At 35.4% G+C, this 27,486-nt stretch overlaps 1 protein-coding gene across 1 annotated transcript; it reads right to left on the bottom strand.

Annotated features, from left to right (window-relative positions):
* Positions 1-22: 22 nt before the first annotated feature.
* On the bottom strand, positions 23-27,486 carry LOC144841329 (mothers against decapentaplegic homolog 6-like). The gene is made up of 4 exons (XM_078697630.1): positions 26,521-27,486; positions 13,071-13,136; positions 12,217-12,294; positions 23-4,272 (listed from the first exon to the last, which is right to left on the bottom strand). Exons 1-4 carry the CDS (start codon positions 26,960-26,962, stop codon positions 3,728-3,730), a joined length of 1,131 nt encoding a protein of 376 aa, XP_078553756.1. The 5' UTR covers positions 26,963-27,486; the 3' UTR covers positions 23-3,727.

Genomic DNA, 27,486 nt, shown 5'->3' with positions numbered 1-27,486 from the left:
CAACACAAAGTGAACATTTTTCTCTGTTCAAATACAATGTCTTTATTGTTACATAGAACGATTTTGTGTATGTAATATATTTCAATAAAAAAGTAACATATACAAGAGGCCTATAGGCGATTTGTTCTTTACAGTTTAGTTTCGCACCCGTCATATTATCATGTTGACATGGCAACTGTTACCATGTCAGAGCAACAACAACAAAGCAATTATCAAATTTAATAAATTCATAAAATAAATAAATATAAAAAACATTTCAAAGGCATGAACAAGAACAACCTTCGCAGAAGATCAAGATAATTATTATTGATACTAATTATTTATATACTATTCAATATCACTTGTATTATTGTGTACAGTAATTTACAACCCAGTGAAAATATACAGTTATTGTGTAAACTAATTCGTATATAAATAGATACAGGCCTAGTTAGTGAAGAAAATGGTCATGATGTTTGGCATAAACTCTAAACCTTCATTATGTCATTTATGTCAGTGGCATCACCCTTTACATACAAAATAAACAAGGTATCTAAAGCACTAATCATGTGTTATATAACAAGCGCTATCCAATCAAATTATTCCAGCTTTTTTCTAATTATCAAAGATTTCCTCATCTTTTTTTATCTTTTCTAAATTAATTAATTTTCAGTATATCACCAGGTGGTTTAGAATTTCTTCTGTGACTGTAAAATTAATTTATCTATGGTTAAGGTAGAAAATTAATTTAGCTATGTAAGCTATGTACATAGATACTGTACTGCATATAGTTTTTTTATGAACGAAAACTTTTAAAACAAAGAAAACAGCATAATGTTATTGGGTTCTATTGCAGTCTGAATGTAATCCCTATTTCTATATGAATATGTAAATGTTTATTTAATATGCAAATAAGCCACCTGAGTTAGTACAATGCATAAAGTTGCCCAAAAAAAAATTGTGTTTGTAGAAGACGTTGATTGTATTACTATTAGGAAATGGCAGTGATATTCGAAGTTAACAATTTTTTTCTACCCTGTGATTTAAAAATTTAAGAGTGCCAATAAATTTCTTATTTCTACAAATCATCTACAGCATTTGAATACAAAGTTAATCAGTGACCTTATTGTTCAAACAAATGTCGCTATTCTAATTTTTCTAAAGGGTTTTTAAAAACCTATAACAACATTACATAATGCTTCATTTATGTGTCTGCCAAGCATATGGTCATCTATTTTGTATATATCTAATATATTTCTTACTCAACAAAACAATATTTGAATACAGAATGGGGAATGTAGAGGGTTACAGCCAGAGGTTTAGTGGTATAACAGTGTTGGTCACACGGAAGAAATAGTCAGCCAAAAGGCGCAGATATTGCAATTGCAAAATGTTGAACCAACGGAAGTGCACGGTAATTAATGGTGTGAGTATGTTTACAGAACTATCTCACCCAATTGCCCCGAAGAATCTTGTCTCTACAATGACCACAATAAAACAACAATACAGCATCACAAATAAGTTATTATCTATCAAGATAAATTGCTGTCTGTGAGCATAATAGATAAGTGAGTATTATTGGCACCCATAATGCAAATTATCAGCATTAAAAACATATTGCATTTAGCCAACATGATTATTAGAGTTCAAACGTTTAAACTAAAATTAGATTACGTTAGTTCTTATTCTTCATTTAAAATCATTTAATTTCCAGAAAAAAATAGGACGAGTTTTCTTACATTCAATACTTTTGACCACAAATTATTCTTTTTTTTTCCTCTCCAAAAACAGAGATTGTAAATTTCATTTGTATATTGCAAAATTGAAAAATACAGATTATAAATTTTTGGTGTAAATAAGAATTTTTGTTGGTTTAGTTCATTTAATCATAGCAGGTTCATTATGTATGACTGTAATTATTTTCTCCAACTGCTTAAAATTTTATTCATTAAATTTTCAATTTATTCTTTACAATTTAAATAGATTTCACTTTTTATGCATTCTGAAGAAAGGAAAAAACAGCACATGTTGAGAATTTTAAACAGGAACATGCCAAACACTCCCATAAACCCATCCATGTGGAAAGAAATGGAAAATTTTTCTGAAAATAATCAATTCCAATGTAAATTTACGAGTATTTGTTTTGGAAGGGTTCAGAGGTGGGGAGGGGTGAAAATCTGTTTAGGTAATCACATACCATTCAAAGAGGAACGAATAAACATGCTGTTTTTGGAAAATTACTGTTGTGATCATTCATACAGTGTTCTTACTTATATTATAATTAAATTATAATACACAGAGATAATTCATATAAATATAGATATATTTCAGATCACTTTTATGCAAATGGATAAGATGTTTTACCGAATACAATACAATAATTTTATATTATCGATTAACAAAAACAAAAGCAAGTTACAGTACTGCCAATATAAATATTTTTGGACAACTTATTGACATATTATAAACATCACTTCAAAACGCTGTTAATATTATATTGAAAGGGAATTCAATATATGAATGAATCATTGTACACAGTAATACATAAAATTATAGAGTTTTACCAAATATACACTGTGTGTATTTAAAGTGTACATATAAATAAATGGTAAAAAGGGTATTCGGTAATAAAATGGTAAGGATTTAAAGTTGATAGCTGGCTTTAGTGGCCCCTTTTGTGTTGTATGTTTGTTTTGGTGAACGTAGTCTTTTTACAGATCTTTACCTTCTGTGACTACTTAGCAATGAATACTAAGGGTAGAGTATTGTAACAAAGCTGCTCAGCTCCCTTAAGGCATTTATAAAGCCTACTTGGCTTATAAACACAATAAGCTTTCCACAATTGCATTCTCAGTTTCGACAATACTGACAGTTACAAATACGGCACACAGTCCTTTTATTTTGTTTTTGCATTTATCTGAATTTGTTTAAATGTCGAAGGCAGATTCTGGATACAGACGGCGTTGGGAAGCATGCCATCTGCTCAGTGTAGGTAGCTGCCTTCTTGCGCGAGCATATGATAAAAACAAGCTTATTGTTTGAATCTAGTTGTTTTGAGTAGAATTTTTCGATTTGTAAAGGGTATATCTAGACTTGTTGGCTGTATAGCTAACATAAACTAATTGTTTGTAAAATTGCAAGTCTATCCAGATGTATTATGAATCGATTTTGTGAGGATAAACACTGATAAATTGAATACAATTCGTTCTTCAATAAATATTGTACAACAACATACTATTACTTTTATTTTGCTCTAATAATAATGAATACGAGTTCTTATTTTCATGAGACAACCCATTTCCTCATCGTCAATAAATTTAAATCATCAAATAAATAAAGGTGAACAAATAACATTTTTGTTTTCAAAAATCAAATAAATTAACAAATATATTATAGAACATTTTCTGATATGGTTATTTCTATACAAATATATTTCTTAGGAGTGTACATTAAAAACTCTTACATTATTTCTATGTAGAATAAGTTTTAGGTAGGACATCTTTATCAAGATTCAAGGACAGTTTGTGAAAGAACATTATATAAATACAATATACTGAAATATGTAAAAAAAAAAACTATATAATAAAATTACTAAATTTGATTAATTGCTTTATTGTTGTTTAAAGTGTTATTAGAAAAAAATATCCCATCATCATCCATAAAACTTTATATATATATATGGAAATAGTCCTGGTAAAGATAAAAACCCATGGATCTATAAAAAAAAAAGCCATGGATAACACAATCGCTATCTTGATGGTACGCTTAATATAATTTCAACCCAACACGGACATGATGTTATGAGTTGTCTTGTATAACGTTCTCCCCAACCTTTCACAAAGCTAATTCTAAGAGAGTTTGGATCCGTAGGACCAACTGGAACATCCGGTTCTTTCCGTGTAACTTCCAGAATTTCCGCTAATGTATAATCAAAAGCTTTGATTGAGAATCCTGGTAAAACTTTTACTACAGTTAACGTTCGTGATTGTGGATCGTCTAACGTTGGCGAATTTATAAAAAGTGCGTAGTTACTCCGGTTATAAATCCATACACCGTCTAACTCCTTACTCAACACTAAACCGTATCCAATTTTCGTCCTTGTTCTTATAACATTTTCAGATCGTGATTCCGTTTGAAGATGACCGAGACAAAACCCGTCACCATGAGGTAGCTCATAGAATATATTTACAAAGTCTGACATCACAGGAAACATGCGGCCAACTCGTGTACGATTCTCCCAGTAGGCAATACTACACCATGGATTCATTGCTTCTCCATCCACTCCTGATGCATCTATATAAAAGAATCAAAGAATCAAACTTGTTTATCGCGTTGTACAAAAATACAATACAAGGGCTGGTCCAAAAATAATGTCTTTCTTTTAATTCAAATTGTTTTCAAATTCAATTTTTAAAAATTTAATTATTTTATTGAAACAAATTTAAATAATTTGATTCAGTGACAAATTTATATTTTCCTGCAAATAATTCATCATGGATAAAAATGTATGTTTTGTACACAATAAGATACAGAATATTAAACATTAAATGAAACCAACAGAGACTTCAATTTAAAAGAAGTATACTATTTTTTATTACCAATTCAAAACAGTATATTTGATAGTAAAATTTAATGTATAAAACCATTATATACTGTATAAAAATAGAAATGAAATCCCAAAACCTCAATATTTTAAGTAGCTTAGAAGGATATAATAATTAGCATATTCTTTTGGCTCCCATGTTCCTATCATAAGTCAAGGCCGCCAGCCTAAAACAGTTGATTTAATTTTGTTTTGGCAAGTAGAATATCATTTATCAAGATCAAAAACCTTATAAATATGATGACATAATTTAAAGGCATCTACAGTACTGTATACATAAATAAAAAAGTATACAGTATTCTGTAGTTTATCATTATCGGATTTATAACACAAAAAGTACCAACAAACAAACAAATGACATACATTGGAAATTGTTTATTTTCGAGCTAAAGAATTCATGAGAATCGAACATGTCATGACAGCCACATACTGTATATTTTTAACCCTATGATTAAAGCAAAGTATTTAAAATATTACCAACATTGCATAATATATGGAACTGTAAATCTTTCCCACCGACACTTATTGGTTCCCCCCACCCCAACGCACCATATGAATAAAGTATAGGTAGATCTAGAGACTTTTCGGTTAAAAATGTTTTAAATACCAAAAAGTACAGAGTGGTATATATATGCTTGGACACCAACTTGGGGAACCAGTATATTCCTTTAAGCTGTGCACCTAAGGAGTAGGAGGCCTGATTATATTTAGCATTAAATGTAACACAGGTGGTATATAACAACCTATAAATGCCACCACAACAATTTAAAACATATTTGTATATTGCAAATAATGGAGAACTTCGATGGAATTTCATTTCTGTATACCCTTACTGTATCTCACTGCAATACATGGACGTCATAATGTATTTATTGTACCATAATATTATCTAAATTGTGGCAGATCCAGGGACAGTGACAGAGGTTGGCTGGTGTCCTCCTTCCCCTCCCTCCTCCCTATTTTCTTGAGCCTAAATTTAAAAAGTATTATTTTTGCTGACTATACATTAGTATCAGTTTTTGTTAACAATTTCATAAAAATTCAATTTGATTGAATAGTGGACTATTGGATAGTCAAGTGTTTTATTTACTTTGAAGAACAAGCGTTGAATACACATATATAGGGGTGATGGTTTAAACAAACATCCACTATATTCTACTGTTCAAACATAACGCTACATTATAAATATATAATACTTAAACTTTGCTCACTTCAATAAAGAACCTAATATTTGAATTGAAATTGTAGCATATTTACAAGCCTCTATTGCGATGCATATTGCGATAGGGTTACATTTACTATTGAATGGAAGTTGCATATCTGAAAAAATGTTTAAACTTTAGTGTTAATGTACCATACCCTCTTAAGCTCTGTCTTCACTATCAAACTTTATGCGACAAAAACTTGATGATGTCCTATCACTACCATATTTGGGCATATCACTACCATATTTGGGCATATCACTACCATATTTGGGCACATCACACTTTTTTTGTCGAACTATAGTTTGTAGACAGAGCTTTAGAATAGGACCCTCTTAATAATCACTTATACCACTATGAAACCTAAACTTTAATTCACTACGATAAATGTAGCTACATCATAAGCTATCAATAAGTATCGCAAAATTTAAGTACGTCATTGCGATATAAAACAAATAAAATTCTGTCATTAATAGCAGTTAAATAGGCAATCTATTCACAACGTATTAATAATAAAAATAAACCTAAAGATATATTGCTTCCTGTTCATTGTTTAGCTATTGTGATATAGAGAATAAAAGCTAAGCATTTTATCCACCAAAGTGGGTTCGAATAACAATAACTGTATTCATACCTTGCTACAATTCAAAGGGAGAGAAGAGGTTCAACTTTGCATCACAAAAAATGTCAGCATTTTATTACCTATCTCTAGATTACCATTTTCAATAGAAGAATGCATTGTATGTTACAATTTCTATAGAATTGGCGCCATATCAAAATAAAAAGTGAATTCTATTTTGACACGAGACTATTGCTGCGGAGAGATAGACAGGACTAACTGGGGATATTTCTAAACCCCGCAAACCTCACCGAACCAACATAAAAGTGATTGAATCATGTAGTGTAAGACCCACTTGGTATATCCATGTAAAAAAAATATTAAATTTCTACTGTTAACTAATCATTTTTGGGGTAAAACTTCATTTTTTGGTCAAAAATGATTGCTAAACCCAGCAAACCTCCAAAAAAACTTATCAAACCCCCACCGAACCAACATAAAAGTGATTGAATCATGTAGTGCACGACCTACTTGGTATGTACACTACTTATTTTTAACATCATTTTTTTGACCAAAAATGATGTTTTATCCCCAAAATAATGTTGGTTTGGTGGGGTTTGTCATGTTTTTTTTTAGGGTTGCGGGGTTTAGCATATTTGTTCACAATATTCTATTGATTTCAAGTTTCTCCAGCTATTAATACTGCACACTCTGAAAACCAGAAACTCTCCCAAAACCAGACTTCAAAAGGTCTCAAATACATTTTTTCCATTATAATTTAAAAACACAACCCAAGGGCATCCGGAATTGGTACTGTATTGGTCTGATGGCAGTTAAGTAATACAATTTCAAAATATTTATATAAAATGTTTTTAATTACATTATGTACTATTATGACAAATACAAATGAATTTCCATATATATGTTTTTTTAATATTTAAAGATTGGGATAAGTTTTCTAATTATAAAACAAATATTAATAATTAGACGATGAATAATTGCAAACTCATATAGCAAGTCATGTAGGTATTGGCATGTGGTGCCGAAGTGACCTCCAACTGTAGACTGATGGAGACAGAGCTTCTACAGAATTAATGACTAAACCGCTTTAAATAAATTAATATGTATACAGTAAGCTTCAATAGTAGGACTTTACATTTATTTATTTTTTGTATGGATTATCATTACAGGAACATCAGAACTGCTGTAGTATGAATACTAGAATGTATGAAGGAAAGAGTTAGATAGATTGTACTTAAATATTGACCCCAAAGTATTCAGTAGGGATATGTTCCTTTGCATTACATCCCAACCCAATCTTACTGCTTTTCTCCAGCTAGGCTCCTTTTCACAGCCCAATGGAGGCCTGGTGGATAATTGATTCCAGGAGTTAATGTCTCCACTCCCTGCTGCCAGTCTGATCAAGAACTGGTAGCACGCTAGTCCGCCTTGGTCCAGGGCTACATACAACTAAGGCCCGCCACCTACAATCATTTGTAATTATCAAAGACCGCCTGTGAAGTCATTTCCCATTTCTGCTCTTTTTATCTTTATAGTTTTTTACGCATCTTGCTTCTTAGAAAAACACAAGATGCTTTAACGAACGTGGACCAATTTTAATAAACTCTCGTCAATAAAGACCTTGACTTTATATAAATTAATTCCCAGCCCTAAATCATACAACATGGTATGTCACCAACCAATTTTTATTAGCAAACCAACTGAGATTAACGTCAACGCAACTACATTATTTGTAATTGTATATACTGTAATGATCAAAATATTTGAAACTATGAAATATTATCTTTGGATCCAAAAATGATGCAATTTTTATGACAAATTGAGTTCTTTGATTTTTATTTATTTATTATTTTTTTGCAGTACTGTATACACACTTTTTTAAATAGTAAATGATCGTTATTGGACAAAGTTGATATCTATAAAGGAACGATAAACAAAAGGACAATCGAAAAAACTTTTGTTTATGATGGCCTTAGTATACAAAATTTCTGGGCCCTGTAAAAATGTGGCTATGCGTTTGGAATGACGTCAAATAGACAGCACAAGTGCTTGAAGGAGCTGGTATCAATAGTTGGCCTAAACTAGTAAGGGCCTAACATTTCAGTGTTTATTGTATACTTAACTAGTAAATGGCTCCAGTGAATCTAGATAATCCAACAAAAATGCAGGCTAAGAAAAGACCCATTACAAAACAACAGCTCAAGTGATATCTAGTACTAAGAAAAGAAACTGTATTGAAAATCTCACACACTAAGCTCAATAGTTTTGGAGACAGACCTACAGTCTATGTTTCTATTGTTTTGCTACTTAATGCATTGTTAAGACACAGTAGCTAAGGTCTATCGCCCTGTCTATCACTTTGTAGTATTGTACTTACTACTAAATACCTTTTGAATAAAACTAACAAAGGGATATGGTTTGTGTTCATGGCAATCATATATTGTATCAAAAAAACCTTATAAAAGTACCCAAACAAAATTAAGTTTTCCACTAAAGTAATTCTTTTTATTAATTTTGTTCATTTCTTGCATACTGTAGAAATTCGCATTTTTTCAGATTGCTAATTGGCAAAATGCAGTACAATACAACCATTTTATACAGGCATGTGTGATTGAGTTCATCACATTTCTGTGCAGTATTGTTCATGTTTTAGGTAATGCATTATACTCACTCATTGCAACATCCTCCGGCATTGGTAGTAATACTAATAGGGGATCATTTCACTAATTCAGACCAATTTTGTTAAAAATGTTCTAGGCAATTTTAGAAGTGTTTTATTTAAAACATAGATGAATCAGCCAGCTAATGTTCTCAAGAATGTATAATAGGAAGCCAGTCTGAAGGAAGAGGCCAGCCAGCCAGACTAGGGAGGAGAGGGCCTTGGCATCATCATTCATAATCACACCTGTTTCACTTGAAGTATCTGAACACCTGCCACCTCCCTCTTAACTATTCTCCATCAATTTATGGAGTAAACCTCACCACCATTTAAGTAGAAAGTCCCAAAGGTTTAAACATGAAACTCTGCCTTTGGATATAACAGTTGTTGGCCCCTATTGAATGAAAGAAACTAAATTGTAATACAAAAGTGTCAATTTAGGCCACCAAAATTGGAAATATGATGATAATAAAGCCTGACAGTGTATATAACTGGGTAACTCATTAAAGTAGAGTGTGTGGGGAGCAAATCTATGCTTTAAGCAGCTGCATTGCACCCTGTCCAATTGTTAAATCTTCAACTTTTATAATTGTACTGTAGATCTTAAACACACTCCAATCCCAATTTGTATGTAGACAGTACAATATCAACTGTACAAGAAACCTTTCTTTTCGACCTGTATGAAAACATTGTATTCAAACAAAATGCAGTTTACAAAAGGTTGCCAGACTGTCATGAAATTGTGATAATTATTACAAGAACTAAGAAGTTCACTATATGCCAGAAGCGTTTATCGCAACTCACACAACCAGCCCACTGTGTACTGTATTTTCACTCAAATGATAGCATTCTTGCTTGACAAATGGATGCTTTAAGAGTGGACAGTCATTAGCTAAATAGGCAAGCAGGAGCCTTGGATTAGTTTTAGGGTATTGGAATACTCAAACGTTGACAGGCAATCACTCCTCCTTTTCTTTCGTTTATTCACACCGACTCCTCTTTAATTTCCTTTCTTGTCTTGGTTATCAATTATACTTTTCTAAATTTAGGCTTAATTCATCATGGAGCCCTTATTGCTTAATCATATCCTAATTTTGAATCGGTTTTTAGAACATTTACAAGTACATATTATTCTTGACAAATTAGTGAAGAGTAAAACTTGAACCAGGACCCAAATGGGGTTAACAGCCTTCAACATTTCCTCTATTTTGCTTAATTAATTGTTTTTCTCCATATGTTCGTCACCAAATCAAAGTCACAGCTAACAGTCATTCATTTTATTTATATCCTTAAACTGAGTAATTTATCTATATAGAAGATGATATTGTATTTTTCCTTTCATATTAATATGTCAATGACTTTTCAGGATATTATCATAAAATTCAGGCTTGTTAAAACACTATGGCGATTTGCACAGTTGAAGATATCATTTGTCAAATCAAACTTACAATCCACACAGACTACACTCAGTAAGGATAAATTAATTTACACAATATTCTATATCAAACATTATTTTTTTATTAATAAATATTTGTGTTTTTAAGTTCTTTCTTAGCCTATCAAATGTTACTTCTAGATATTTGGTTCAATAAGAAATCTTCTTGACTAAATTTAATTTCCTCATCTCTCAATCTCCTGCTGTGTTTCTCTGTCGCTTTATTTCCCCCACGGCCAAAGTTATGATAATTTCTTAGCCGATCAAATCAGCAAGTTCTTGGGGACCACACCACGCAAAAACCTTTATAAAACTTGCCACAAAAATGCTACTAAAGGAAAAAATTAACTATAACACAACTTGAAAATAAGGCAATGATGCAAAACCACCATAAAATGGCCTTTTTCTTTAAGCATAATAGGAAGTTTGATTGAAATAGACAGAACCAAAAACAACTGCTTTTCTGTTTTTTGATGTGAATAGCAGGCGACAGTTATCCTACCTAAACTGTTTTAATAGGTTGAAGGTGAACTGGCCAAGAGTAGGTCGTCTACCTTGTCATCCTGTTTCGCTTAACTACACTTTTAATATTCAATTTCTTTACTACCAATAGATACATTTTTTAGATAAAATTACTATACAAATGTACAAATGTAATGTACAAACACATTTCATTCAATTTTTTTATTTAATTTTAAAATTACCAACTACAATTGAGACCACCTATATACAGTACAGTGAGTATTTTATTGTAAAAGAAATTAATTTGAACAATATTGTTTATATTTACAGTACTGTATACTGTAAACCAGAAAAAACCACATTGAAAAGCATTTACTTTGGAAAAAAATAATAAATTCACCAGATCAATCTCATTAAAAACCACCACCCTTCATTATTAATACATAAATTTAAATTCATTCTCCTCAGTTCAAAGGTCAACTCATCATTCTTAATACAAAAGGGTCAAATTGATTTGTTGAATACAATACTGGATAAGAACAATTCTAATATAATACTGGGTTTACAATAGAAAGAGGTGGGTGGGGTGAATTGTGTACAGTTGTACTGCACATGCTGTATACAGTAGTGAGCGATAAAGTGTGGTGCATCCAGTACAACAGTAGGCGTGTGACAAAAGTCGCTGTATTGCAAGGGCACATAATATTATTAGTCTCATTTTTGTTTTTACTACCAAATTTGTTTGACCGATATATGCACAAACCTATCTTGTACCTCCTTTTGAAGTTAACAAGAATTCAAAGTTGCTTTCCATTAAGTAAAGCCTTGATTGCCAGAAGAATGTGGCATAAATAAACAATGGTTTTATACTCCTTCTGTGTTATCTTAACTTGTCACTTTCACTACCATAGTATGATTTACAATTCCCCCTCTGTGTAAACCCACCCCTAAATTCAAGGAAACTACTGTACATAGGGCATATTTTTATTGAAAAACACCAGAAGAATGTTTTTCTTATAAATCAGGTTTTAGTAAAGATTGAGTTGCAACCAAACTTTATTAATTTTATTTTCGGCTGAAGGTGTACATTTTGAAGGGACCCCTCAGGATGTAATGTAAATCCCCTTTGGAGATTTAGAGGGCTAGGTGTATCCCTGGTATTAATGATTGCGTTTTTTGTTTTTTTTTTCTGTTTGTTTTCTTATGTATGGCATCGAAATAAATCAAATCAATGTATGTTCATCAAAATATCTTTCTAACAAAATAATAATAAAATAATCAAAGCTTTCAATTTACCTGAAGGGGGCCAATGGTTGAGCCTTGAGGTGGGTGTGTTTCCTGTTTCTGTACTGCTTGTTCTAATTGGCAGTAATTCTGAAATAACACAAATATTTCATAACTTACTATCATGTCACACATCCTCATCATTTACAAGAATTACAAAGGTAAAGCTCTGTCTACACTATTAAACTTTGTGTGACAAATAAATGTGATGTGCCCATATATGGACATGATGATATCATATCACTACCATATTTAAGCACATCACTACCATATTTAAGCATATCACTACCATATTTAAGCATATCACAACCATATTTAAGCATATCACAACCATATTTAAGCATATCACTACTATATTTAAGCATATCACTACCATATTTAAGCATATCACTACCATATTTAAGCATATCACTACCATATTTAAGCATATCACAACCATATTTAAGCATATCACTACCATATTTGGGCACATCACACTTTTTTGTCAAACTAGTTTGATAGTGTAGACAGAGCTTAAGAGCAATTTACTGTACAGTACTCAATTATAAATATTGTAAATGGATAATTATTCTTAGAAAAGAGACATAATGTAATTGATTGTAAACAGGAAGTGGTACAGTATGTGGAGTTTTCTGAGTTGATATTCAACCAGGACCTACCTACCAGGCATAAAATTGAACACAATTTTAATTAAGCAACAAAGCACTGTGAATTTGTTGAAATGAACAGTACCAGTATTTTTGCAAAAAGATGTTTAAAACTGGGTACAGTATATCATGCCTAACAACATGGTGATAATAAAGAAATTGCTGAGCTTAATAAGTAACTCAATTATTTTTGTGAATATTATAGGAATTGATACATACTTGATGTGTGCTGTAATGCCTTCCAATCCCACGCCACTTCACTGTATGGTGGAGGTGCCGCAGATTCTACATTAAAAGAAAAAAACATGTTTAATATAAAAATATATATACATACATACATAACAACATTATTAATTTATATTACAGTTATGTAATAATTATATACAGTATGAATAGAGTATGAAAATGAGTATAACATATTTATAAAAATCCCATCATTCCTACTGTATCCTTATCCTAAAATACAAACAAAGGAGTCTCAAATAAAAATTCACGGTAGTACAGTAATTTTTTATTTTTTTCCCATCTCATTGTGAAAATGTAGAACCGTATGTCGATATACGGACATTGCCATTTACTGTCCTGTACATGAACTCAGTTCATAATATGTAGCATTTAGACAAGAGAATGAAATGTCTGTGACTCAATTGATACACAATATAACATTTCTGCATTACAACTCTCAATTCTGTATTTTATATGCAATACTGAATTACATTACACATAGACTTATTAATTACCATGTTTGCTGCAGAATTTATAGATATTAACAATAACATAAAATTTTCAGTTGATACCTGGGTGATACTGTACATTATCATGAATTATCAAAGAAATAACATTTCTAACAGCTGCTAATAAATAATATTCTGCTAAATTACTGTAAAACATCAATATGTTTACATGTTTATTGTATCAGAAATATTTTAAATACAATACTTACATTAACGAATAAAAAATCTGTAAATCCTATATTTTTATTAATTTTTACTGAACTGAACATTTTTTGTATTATACAGTACCTGAGCTGAGTAATTAAATAAACAATATTAAAACATTTTTTATGGTTGAATACATTGTTTAAATATTATACTAATGTCAACCTCTTAACATGTGAATGCGAGTATAAATTGATTAATAAATGTATAAATTAAAATCAACAAATGAAATTATTATTTTATGATTGAAGTATCAAGTTCATTCAATTTGTTTAAATATCAACCGATGTAAATCTCCTATTATGTATTTACTGTACTTGTGAGTGTACACATTGCATTGAATAAACCATTTTCATTGATCTATTTAATGTCGGATCGATTGATTGTGTGTAATGAAGCTACATGCAAACACAACATCGGCTAAGCTCCATTTCTTGTTTAATTTCTTTCGCTGGTTACACCTGTATGGGTTGAATACCCTTAAAGGTTTTTCATTACATTAAATAACCAATAATTATCATTTAACCCAACAATGGATATTAGACACAATGTCACCGTATTAACCAGCGTACAATGCTATAATATTAAGCAGATGAAATAGTGCTATTATAGTAAATTAATGAGCTGTAAATAATTAGCTTTATAGCAGTTTTGTTTTTAGATTGAGTTTAATAAATTATTTGCTAGAAAAGATGCACAAATGTATTAAAAAGCAATCTCTTAATTATTGATGTTGAATATAATCATTTTAATTACTAGTTATTTACGATGAGGTTTTCTTGAAATACACAAATATACTGTACCACTGTAGACCATATCTACTGGATAGTTTTTAAAAGCAAAATTTGTTGTCATTACATGTTTCAATACAAATTTCTCATTTATTACAGAAAATGGTGATTGATGATTAATTACAGAGCTTAAGCTAAGAGGTCATTTAAGATTTCTTGTATTTTAACAGCTAGTTTTACAGTGTACAAAATCAAGGTTGTAGGGAGTGTCATTGTAGAGAAGTAGGCGCCAGAAAAACTGGCTCAAGGATGCATATTAATACACTGGAATCATGCGAAGAATAAAGGCTACAGCAGTCTATAGAATATAGGCTACAGCCAAGAATAGCAAGAACTGAAAAAAAATATTTACTTTAAATTTAAAAGCTGTTGCATTTGATTGCTGGATACAGTATGTCATGGTAAGGTTTACTGTAGGCTACAGTAATACTGGAGACAAGAATGAATTGAAGAATTTTTTAGGTAGGGTACGATGAACACTACTGGCTGGCTTGCAGGAACTATCCGTGGCTACAAAATACACTAACTGTTACTGTTGTTAGGAATACTGTATAATAGGAGGGATGTTCAAATAAATAAATAATATGTTGATTATTTATACTAATTGTTCCTAATAATGACAGTACTGTACTGTATAATGACAATGTTGTAAAATGTACGCAATAAACTACCTTACTATTTTAGCACTACTTGATGTACAGTAAGTACAGTATGTATTATTTATCCATGGTGCATACAGTAATGATACAAGTACAAATGCAGTACAAAGGCAAATACAAAATTGTGCTAAAGAATGTGGATAGAATATACAGTATAAATATGTATTTATTGAAAAAATTCCACCATGTCTCACAAATTGTAAATTCCATGCTTATAGTTTTAATGCAGAAATATTCTTCCCCAGCCGAAATCATTGTATAATATAAACATTAAACTCCCCATACCAATTTAAATCAAGGCCACACAAAGTATGCCGCCTTTAAAGTATTAAGGTAAGTATATGATTTAAATTGTTTGGCGGTATGGTACGTCAATATGACACTATGAAAAATTCGCCTTACACTGTCCCTAGAGCAGATACAATTTTGAGAAAAATAATTTTAAATAATTATTTAAAGAATTATTCTTATTCTGATCATGTCCGTTATTAAAAGTAATATCTTCCTTCGATACACGTTGCTACGCTGACTGATAATTAACATTTTTTAAATTGATTGTATTGTACAGTACTGTACATCCTACACTACAGTATACTGTACCATAAGAAATATAATTGTACAGTACCAATGGAGTTTTCATGTCAACTGTGTATGTAAGAATAATGTCAAAAAATCATTAAAATATTCAGAAAAATGATAGACGATCCTTACAAATGGTAGGCGATGTTGCACAGTTATGAATATTAAATGAGTAAGGACGGATATTATGGTTTGCGAATGCGTGACCTTCTCCAAAACGTTCAAGCTTCATTATCAGAACAAAAGCCAACGGGCAGAACTAGCGTCTAGTTCTTTCCAATGTTTAGTAATTTCTCTAATTGCATAGCAATAATCATGAAGTATGTACAGTTAGGCGGACAGATAATAAAGGCAGATGAAATCTTGTTTTTGACAGACCTTGACATTTTTGTTTATGATCTGATGTAAAATTTAATATAAAAATTTGTTTATTAAAATAGTGAGAAATAAAATGTACTATAGCTTACCGGTACCTATTATTTTCTTGTATGGCTTTTAGTTTTCTAACGATACGTTACTTGCATTGATATTCTAATTACATATGTCAACAATTTCATAGTTGGTTTAATGATTTCATAGGTTTTGGTTATTCATTACTGAATATCAGGAAAACAGGCAAGGCTCAAGACAACCTGTGATGCAGATAGAATGTAACTTTTATGACAGTTTTGTAGCCTGGGATATTCCCTGGTGCCCAAGTGACTGGCCTGCATTCCAACACTGGGAAATTCTACACTCAATACAAGGCTAACCTTACTTGCCTAGGGCAAATGCATCCACATTGCTACTTCACAAACAGGGCTGTTTACGCACCGCCAGTGGAGCACTTAAACGAAAAGTGGCAAGGCACACAAAAAGTAGTTTTTTTTCACTTATACTAGATTACAGTGCTGATTTACACATAGGAAACACATAATTTACTAACAATGAAGTACTGTAATGGTACACCCAACACAAAACTATTATACTTCTGTGCGCAATAACATCATTATTTCCACAATTACACAAACCAACAGTGGTGTTGGTAGTCTATGAGTGCCGCTTACCTGGATAAACCAACAATAGCCCCTTCTCCTCGAAGAGTGAGATATAACTCGAAAAGTAGAAGTTTTCATTGAATTCCCCTCTCCACAAATGGTATAGTCCATGAACTATGCCCTCAAGTGGGAGCCTGCCCACAAACCACCATCATCATTTCGCAAGACCTCTTGTCTGAGGGGACGGTGGGAGGGCGTTTATCCAGGTAAGCGGCACTCATAGACTACCAACACCACTGTTGGTTTGTGTAGTCTATTTCGTGCCTAGCTTACCTGGATAAACCAACAATAGCCAGTGTAGCACCGGACTAGATACTAGTCGGCGGTGGGAGACAAGTTTAAAAGAGCTTTGTGTATTCATTACTTTCAGCTCTGCTGTGGCTACTGGTGCAAGGTTTGTGGAGATATTCGATAGGTGGGAGAGTGAATACTGACTGTGTATGCCACCTTGCTGGTACCACCAGAATACAACACGTATGCAATCACACACAACTGATGCATGTGAACCGGTGGTGGAGTGTCTGATAAAGCACATAACTCAATTTTCAGTTGTTGAATTTGCATCTGACTGGTGCGGGGCACCGAGGCAGTGATATTGAGACACTCCTTCTGGCAGTGCGGTGGATTGTAACTTAACTGCCCTCACTGGAGACAAGTATATATATGTATTATATCACCCAAAAGATAAGTAGATTTGGGAATGATAAACACAGTCAGTAATCTGCGAGCTGTCAAGCATCAATACTAGCCACACTCAAACCTAACCAGATTTGAGGAGTGTGCAACACGCCTCTGCATTCATATGTTGTTTCTCCAATAAGAATGCCAAAAAGGTGAGAATTGTAATGGGCCTTGTCGAAAGGCATCTGACTGATGTATCAGAACGGCTAGTATGATACTGACGTCCCAACAGGAACTAGGGCCTTAACATGAGGCCGATCTCTAAACATCTCGCAAAGCAACCTGAAACTGCAGGAGATGTAGATATACTCAAGCCGTCTTTAAAGGTCGGAATTACAGCACCCAAGGCAGACCGGTAGCCGGACACGGTGCGGACCTGCAGATCTGACTCAAACAGATAATGCAGGAAGGCGCAGACTTTACCTAGTTCTTTTTCATAAGGTCAATCTATTGGCGCTTGCACCATTTAAAATAGTGTTTTAGCTGGCTATTATAGACGGCAAGTAGGGTTCCTGTCGGGAACTCGTCACAAGAAGGGCGGCCAGGCCATTTGGAATGTCCGAGACTCTGAGCTGATCCCCGACAGTGGCAATACAATGAGGTCGAGGGATCGGGGGTTCGGCAAAGTTCAGTCCTGCGTCAGCAGGTCTCCCTGAATCTGGAGACGTAGAGGCTGATCGTAAAGCAGGCCGATGAGCAGAAAAACCCACGTCTGTTGTGGGCAACGGCTCTATCAGAAGTACTCGGCATTAATGGCGTTGAATGTGCGTCAGGACCAACGGCAGTATCGAAATTTGTGGAAATGCATGAGCCCAAAACCGTCCCACGGTATGGACAGGCATCCACTGCCCACGCATGTTCATCTTGACTAAGTGCGGAAGATGCATGCTGCCTGACGTCGCAAACAGATCTATGTGGGGCCGCCCAAAGTGGTTGAAATTTGGGTGGCAATCGGCGGAAGGAGACGCCATTCCGTAAGATGTAGATGTGGGTTGGGACAGAGTGTCCGCTTCCACATTCAGTCGGCCTGCAACTTGGGCCACTGAGTTCTACGTTGTGGTCTGTGCACCACATTAGTAACGTCCATGTGTCGCAGCACAGTGTTGGGGACCACATGTCCCCTTGCTGTTTATGTGAGCAACCACAGTTGTATTGATGGAATTGGCGAGAACATGGCGATTTGCCAGATGGGGTAGGAGAGCTTCCAATGTACGCTCAACTGCCCAGTTCAAAACGGTTGATGTGGGCATGTCTCCTTGCATGATCAAATGCCGGAGAAGCGACTTCCACTGACAGTGCATAGCCGCCCCAACCTACTTCGGACGCATCCGTTTCAAAACGGAAGTCCGGCTCTGACCTCTGAATGGGTCTGCCCACAAGCAACCAGCCTTCCGCAAGCTACCAGATGCGTGAGAATGAACGCATTCATTACAACCACTTTGTGAAGTGAGTCTGATTTTGGACGGTAAGCTGCCGGGAGGTGCAATCGTAATGGTCGCATCCTGAGTCGGTAGCACGGAACGAGGGCGACGAAGCTAGACAGTGACTTTATGTGCGTAGCCAGTCATACCCCGTCGGAGCATGAGCATGAGATGTAGTACTGCATATCTTGCCTTGGCCACTCGCTCATATGGATGGGCACGCATGGCCCGTTACCAAATTGATTTGAGCTCCGATATAAAGAGGATTCTGTGTAGGCAGAAGACAAGATGTTGCTTCATTTACGCCTGCAGACCTTCCTCCCCAGGCCCGTCTCGTTCTCCCATACTTATTCTTGGAGAGCGAGACCATTGTAAAAAACGAGGTTTGCTGTGGGCCTATATATCAATATATGAGACTGGGGGAGGAGGTCTTATGTGAGAGGGTGCGTTGGGCTCATCCCTCGGCAAGCTCTCACTGCTGCAGATGGCTTGCAGTAACACCGGAGAAAACTCATTCACACCGGGACCGCAGAGGCCGCAGCGTTGCATTGTAGCTGCATATTGGAATCCTGCTTGTTCCGTTACGAGGCGGAAAAATGATAGGCTGTTTAACAGCTGGTCCCTGGACTGGGCCACATTAACCAATCGTCTAAGTACATAAATGTTAGATGTTTGACTGCCGTGTTGGTGGAAGAACGTTGCCAGCGTTCGTACCAGGCGTGTCACACACGCAGGGCCGTTTAGAGGCCGAACAGCAGAGCGACGAATTGGTATAAGTGATCATGGTTTCGGAAGCTCATGATCCTGACCTGCAATAGGCATGTGAAAGCACTCTTTAGCGCCTTTCGGTCTATTGTGGCAGCCCAGTCGCCTCGTCTTAGCCCCAACAGGATAGATGAAGGCTGTCTACATCCTACCTGCAGGGCCGAATGAACCGTTTGTTCAGACTTAAAGGGGTAGCCAATTGCCAGATTTCTTTTCTGGCAAGAGATGGTGGACTAGTGTCCCGGGATCGCATATTGAATGTGAACTTGCACCACAGCTCCTTTTGGAGAAGTGCGTCGAGGCCGGCCATGAGCCCTGTCTTTTAAGCGGCTCTGACGGAACCTCGTATGTCGGGCACCACCTCTCACAGGGGCTCGAAATGATATGCGATACCCGAGCGCTAACAGTAGAGACCTACTTATCCTTTGTCATGGCCTACTGTACCATACCTGCGCAAAACCATCTCAGGCGACCCCTCCCACCTGCCCGCCCTCGCTCAGAGGGACGGGCGCCCCCAAACCGTCACCGGCACTTCACATTGTTGTGGCGTCGACCACCTCTGTGGTGAGCGCCTCTTCCGCCACTATTTCCATGACGGGGATTATGTAAAGCTTGTCTAGAAGTAGAAGCCTCGTTTCTTTGCATAGGCTGTGCCGGTGGCGGAGGGGGTAGCTGCATCTGCAAAGGAGCAGCGGGGGAGCCGGCGGTCGCGATACTGTCCTTGGCGGAAAGCTGCCGGGAGGTGCAATAGTAATGGTCACATCCTGAGCCGGCAGCACGGAACGAGGGCGACGAAGCTGGCCAGTGACTCTAATGTGCGTAGCCAGTCGTACCCCGTCGGAGCATGAGCATGAGATGTAGCACTGCATATCTTGCCTTGGCCACTCGCTCATATGGATGGGCACGCACGGCCCGTTACCTAATTAATTTGAGCTCCGAGATTTAAACGAGGATTCTGTGTAGGCAGAAGACATGATTTTGCCTCGTATATAAGGAATCCTGCTTGTTCCGTTACGAGGCGGACAAATGCTAGGCTGTTTAACAACTAGTCCCTGGACTGGGCCACGATAACCAATCGTCTAAGTACATAAATATTTGAATGCTGTGTTGGTGTAAGAACGCTACCAGCGTTCGTACCAGGCGTGTCACACACGCAGGGCCGTTGAGAGGCCAAACAGCAGCGACGAATTGGTAGAAGTGATCATGGTTTCGGAACACATGATCCTGATCTGCAATAGGCATGTGAAAGCACTCTTTAGCGTCTTTCGGTCTATTGTGGCAGCCCAGTCGCCTCGTCTTAGCCCCAACAGGATAGATGAGGCTGTCTCCATCCTACCTGCAGGGCCGAATGAACCGTTTGGTTTATGAATTCAACGCCAAAGAAAATAAAGGACAGTACCGCCGTCCGTTTCGCGAACGCCTGCAGACCTTCCTCCCCAGGCCCGTCTCGTTCTCCCATACTTATTCTTGGAGAGCGAGACCATCGTCCTATCACTGTCATCTCTTGCCAGATAGACGGACCATCGTAAAACAAGGTTTGCTGTGGGCCTATATATTGATATATGAAACTGGGGGAGGAGGTCTCATGTGAGAGGGTGCGTTGGGCTCATCCCTCAGCAGAGCTCTCAGTGCTGCAACGATGGCTTGCAGTAACACCGGAGAAATCTCATTCACCCCCGGAACTGCAGAGGCCGCAGCGGGTGCAGGCATGATTGGAGGTGCATTGAAGCTGCACTGAAAACAACAGCTGATCCGAATATACGGACCATGTCCAAAATGAAGTGTCAACTATGACTATGAAAACCAGACCAGTCAGGAAAGAAGCATAGACAAGATCCTTTGATCCTGCAGTATGTAGGCCTAGGCCTCTTATATAGACTAAGTTCCAGCTAGGCCTTACAAAATTATGTCTAGCCACAATGTTATTGTTAGGCAACATGCATGGGCAACATCTGACCCTGCAAGATCTAGGCCTAGGCCCCCTATGAGAGCATTAATAAAATTTAAGAAACTCAGGAGGCCAGCCTACAATAAGCCTAAACCACTATGCTAGGCAGTAGACAAGCTGTCCTGCTAGATTTAGGCCTGGCCACTATGGTACTGCAAACATTTCAGCCAGTTGGCCTAAGTGAAAACATTCACAAAAATGCTTGCTAAAAGTCATTTTATTGACATTTCAAAGTTCAATGAATCTCTGTAACCAAGAAAAACTACTTAGCTTCATATAGCAGCAGTCTCAGTATCAAAACTCTATTGCAACAGCAAGAAAACTGTGCAAGCTCTTTGAAGACATGTTTACTCTTTCATGTCTCGAAAAGAAATGATGATGGTGGTTTGTGGGCAGGCTCCCACTTGAGGGCATAGTTCATGGACTATACCATTTGTGGAGAGGGGAATTCAATGAAAACTTCTACTTTTCGAGTTATATCTCACTCTTCGAGGAGAAGGGGCTATTGTTGGTTTATCCAGGTAAGCTAGGCACGAAATAGACAGTAAAATTACAAAAACAATATCACTGCTTTTAGAAATACAGTTGCTTGATTGAATTTAACAAATATTGAATTGGTACAGTAGATGCCAAGTTATTATTGTAAGCCTACTGCATGACCAAGTTTAATCCCATGCTCTAGTTTAATCCCACCCCCTAAATTAAGACTAAATTCAGAAACAAGATTTTTGTAAATCCATTGAACAATATAGGACAGTACTGTACTATAATACCACCACCTAAATTACGCCAAATTACTATTTAAACTAAATTACCTAATTAGATTAAAAGTACAAAAATTGAACAAAATGTATGTTTTCAACATCATCGGAATGCAGAATACTGATACAGCAGTGTACAGGTACTGTATTTTATTGCTTTTTCACTTGGTGGTTACACAATTTTAAACCAAGTCCATATCTACAGCTCTGTGTATATTTGAATGTTTTCCAAGACCTGAACACCTCTGTTTAGATAAATACCATCAGTTCATCTTTATAGTCATGGACTTATACCTAATTACAGCTCAAAAAGACCACACTATCGTATCACCACAAATGTGTGCCTAGGCAAAATGCCAAGAGGTGATCCTGCTCAAACAACGTGCCTTTAAGAACACCATAAACATTGCATGCTATAAACAATACATCAGATTTTGACATAGGTAGTAACATTTGATTGCTGAGTCAACATTTGAATAATGTATTTACTGTAGGTTTTTAAAACCAACAGGTACAAGGAGGTCTAGAAACCACAATTTATGCATGCTGTAATGTAGTTTGGAAATGCATAAAGTGTACTGTATACATGTAGTACTGAAGTGTACAGTACAGTAGCATACAATAGTACAGTAGTCGGTTAAAATTCAGTACAATCTTCCAGCCTACTATACAGTTGTCCAGTGGCGCACTGCACCCCCTTACAAAATAAGAATTACATCATTCCAAGGTACCTTTAATCATGCCTTTGTCGTGAACTGTGCCACTTTTTCTTCAAAGCTGGATCCACTGTAGTCTAAGCTATCTTTTAGCTGTCATAGTTACAGATAGTAACTTAGCTGACTTAACACTTTTTTGTTGCAGCTGCAGAGTATTATACTGAGATCCAGAGAGAGAAAAGATTCACTAGTATCCTACAGAAGTTAACAAATTCTAAACTGCATTTAATGGCAAAAACAAAGTTAAAGACCCCTTCCCTGCAATTTTGGACGTTTTTTGGAAAATAATACATATATATCACTTTAAAAACATTAAACCATGTCATTCCTTGTCTTAAATGTACGTTTTATGGTAAATTATGATAAAAAGTGAGAAACAATGCACTACCTAAGTAGCTCGCGGCGATCGACCTCTCGTGGACGGTCTTAGGCCTAGCCTAGCTAGGCTTAGTTTTGTAGGCCTAGCTGGTAAACATCGGTAACGTACGAACATCGTACGCTAGCTATATACCTAGCCTGACGTTGTATAGTTGCTGCATTAATTGTCTTTCTATTTTTGCCAGACTCCGTTGATACAAATTGAGGGAAAACCCGGTATTCGCTGAAAAGTTAGGAGTCTTCCATTTGTTTTGGCCTCACGATCGATCGAAAAGTGGGCGAATTACAGGTGAAAAACAAAAATATCAATCCGCGCGCAATGCATTTTGGGATTTATAGCGGGCCGCTATAATTATTAGAATCGACTTATTTTTCACATTTTTAACCGTTTAAAGACGAAAAAAGTTATCGCAATAGGACCATATAGTATTATTTTTACATTAAATATAGTTTGTGATCTTAAATTAGATCTAAAAAACGTAGGGAAGGGGGCTTTAACTAACTGTACTCTACAATAGTCCATCTGTCACTATTAATATATATTAGTTTATTTATTACTATGTTTACACTTTGCTAGATGGCCACATTACACAGAAACTAGCATTTTCCATGTTTATGGTTTGTCACAGAGCAAGATTGGACATGCTACAACAGCTAATTTAAAACCTCAAGAGGACGGTACTATACAGATTGTAAGCCTTAACAGCATCGACGACAAACACGTCAAGAGTTGTGAGGAAGAAGAACTGAAGCATGGCTACATATGTAATACTGTACAGTATGTAAAAGGCAATTGGCTTAGAAAGCTAAGAAAACTTATCCAGTCAAAATGCTTTCCTTCGATGTAAACTAGGCCTATTACATTTATATGTAATTTACGAAACTTTCAACCTGAAGCAAAACGTACTGAAAAGATTACTAGATCTATGCAGTAATCAGAAAAAATCCTTTATGATTACTTCTAGGAAACATTTATCATCTCAAAGATTTGTCTAGTTTTTATTTTAGAGATGTTGATTGTATCACTATGTCAATAAATAAATCAAATATACATGTTATGTATAGCAATTAAGACAGTCAGAGCTTGTGGTTTAACAGAGATTAAAGACATCGCCATATGAAATTAATCAGTTTTTGCTTGCATGTAAATCGCTAAACTCAGTGTGGAGCAGAATATTCAAACAGGCAAAGACAGTGGGAGATGGCGGCGTTTAATATAAAACATTGACCCAAGAAAATACAGTATATTGAATGATTAATAAACCATAACAAGCAACTATATTATGCAAAATACGCTCCGTCAATCAGTTATTTCTCCGTTTCCAATGGAGACATGCAATCGAAATTAAAACAGCATTTTGTTGGGAACTGCTGAGTGGCGACCTATGACTTGATGGTTTGGTCTCCAGCTAGTCTACAAGTACGTCCTAGGTTCATTGTTGGCAAAATCTGTATTTTTAAAATTTCTATCCCATCCAATTGAAAATAATACTGAACTATCTGACTGTAGCTTCCGTAATGGGTAATAGATTGAAAATAAAATGTTCAATTACTGATATTAATACAATAATACAGAATACAACATTTTCCTATGATTTTTTGCTTATTTTATGTACACTACTTTGTCTTGGTGACCCTTCAATTCCTAGAACTAAATATAGCACATTCTATAGAGTATCAAGTACTTTTAATATATACTGTAGTAGGCCTACTGTACTACAGTAGTACAAGCCTGATATGCTTTCCTTTTTTACAGTAAATAAGGAGATCAGAGTACTGTAAAATGCAAATTCAATTCTTTCTATTGTGAGAATGTTCAACATAATGTAATTGAGTTCATTTATTACAAGGTCTCTCTCAGTACTGTCATTACAGTGAAGGCTTTTATAGGAAGGTCAATACCCTTGAATGTGATTGTCATACATGAATAAAGTAAAATGTTCAAAAACGTATTCTTAATTTCATGTAAGAACTCAAAGATCTTTGTTCTGATGTAGATTTTCTCATAAAATGAATCTTGCAGAATAATTCAAAGGGGTTTAAATGTGACAGGGTTGCAACAGTTTATATAAACAACTATTAAAGTAGAGATTTGTTTAAACAAAAGATAATATTAAAAGTATTTGATCTACAATACAAATGAAGAATGCTATGTAAACAATACCTTTTAAGTATCTAAATTTATGATGGTATACAGTATTAATGAAAAGAATACAAATTGAGATAATAGAACGTAGAAGTATTCATTTTAATAATGGTATGCTATTTGTACAGTATAGTACTGTACATTGTGGACAATCAGTTAAAGGAAAAGGGTCCAGATGCTTAGATGTAAAGTAGACCAGGAAAAGGGTATACTGCAGTAGCATACAATACATACTGTAGCCCACTGTAGTCCAACAACACATTAAAATTAAGAAAATATAGTATCAAACGCTATAAACTTATGTTAAAAATACCACCAGCACATGTATTTAGGAGACATTTTAACAACCTCCTCCATGGTCTAAAAAACTCAAGCCTATCACATCTCATACTCATCAACGTTCATGATTACATGAACATGGAGAGACATGCATAATGTATAATGCTTCAGGCTCTCGGATACATATCATATTGTTTGCTTCTACTTCGTTGGATGTTGCCAGTTGAATGCCCTTTGTTGCACATTGCCACCAGTATGTCTGTTCATTCAGATTCAGCGCTTAATCTTTTGCATTTTAATTAATGCTGCAGGATACACCCACCTCCAAAATACGTACCGTATGTCACCTGTGGTGAACTTTTATGCAAATTACATGTAAATGAGAAATTTACTTTTTCAATTTATTCATTTTATTAGTTAAATAATAAAGGATTTTTGTTAAAGAAAAAGATAATCATAATAATGTAATTACACAACATTCACTGTTTATTAACTCTATTTACAACTTTAAGACATTTAATGAATAAACTTTTTAAATGACGTAATTTACACCTTCTTACGAAAACTTACCTGGTGTTGTTGCGAGTCTACTGAGATGGTAAGGGTTACAACACACATATCCCGCCGATTCGGCCGAGTCTTTGTTGAATTTGCATGTGTGTTTGAGTCGTCGTAATTCCGAGCCATTTGGTAAGTCTGGCCAACGGAAAAGTAAACAACATAAAATATCCGGAGATAATGTTTTGTGACCAATTTTAAGTTCCCCGCGCGGTAGTAGAACGCAGGCCGTAGCCGCGCCACCCTTACTTTCCACTGCTTCCAAAAGTAATTCCAATTGTTTTTCTTTTAATCTTTTTAAAAATACATGTGAAGCTGCTTTTAAATCTCGTTCAAAATCACTGCTTTGGTGAGTATCTAATTTGGATGATTTTTGGTCCTCACTATCCGTAGAAGTTGTAATACGATTTCGCCAAAGGCGACGGACATAGTTAGAACGCTTGGACCTAAACATACGACATTTACTACATAAACGCCCATAGATTAACTCCGCATACTCGACGCCAGCTGATGATAATACGGCTGACGCAGAATGAGCTTCAGTAGCGGAGTAAGTACCTGAACTATCGCATTCGGCACAGAAAAAACACGAAAAATCCCGTGTAGTATTCAGGATTGCAATTTCAGGCACTAATGGCTCTAACCAGGACAATAAATTAAATATAATGATTCCTGTGTTACGAATAATTTCCGTATTTCAACAGCTAGGTCTATCAATATGTGAACATCCCCGCTCAAAAAATCAAAGATTCCACGTTCGCATGTGTGCTTGACTGAAGGCTTAGCATCCGAGTTGATTTTAGTCTATCCAAGTTGATTCTGGAGCTGATATTTGTCATAAATCCTAGGATAGAGATACAAATGCAAACAATATTTCAGAATTCAACGATAAGTGGGTCTTTCCTATTCAAATAAATAACTAAACAGCAATATAACCCCTTGCAACTAGCGTATACTGCTTAGCCTAGGCTCACACTT

This window comes from Antedon bifida, chromosome 1 (genome assembly GCF_963402885.1).
Source record: "Antedon bifida chromosome 1, ecAntBifi1.1, whole genome shotgun sequence".
NCBI classification, from domain to species: Eukaryota; Metazoa; Echinodermata; class Crinoidea; order Comatulida; family Antedonidae; genus Antedon; species Antedon bifida.
Note: the sequence above shows the minus strand (reverse complement) of the source record. Positions and strands in the feature narration are given on the sequence as shown.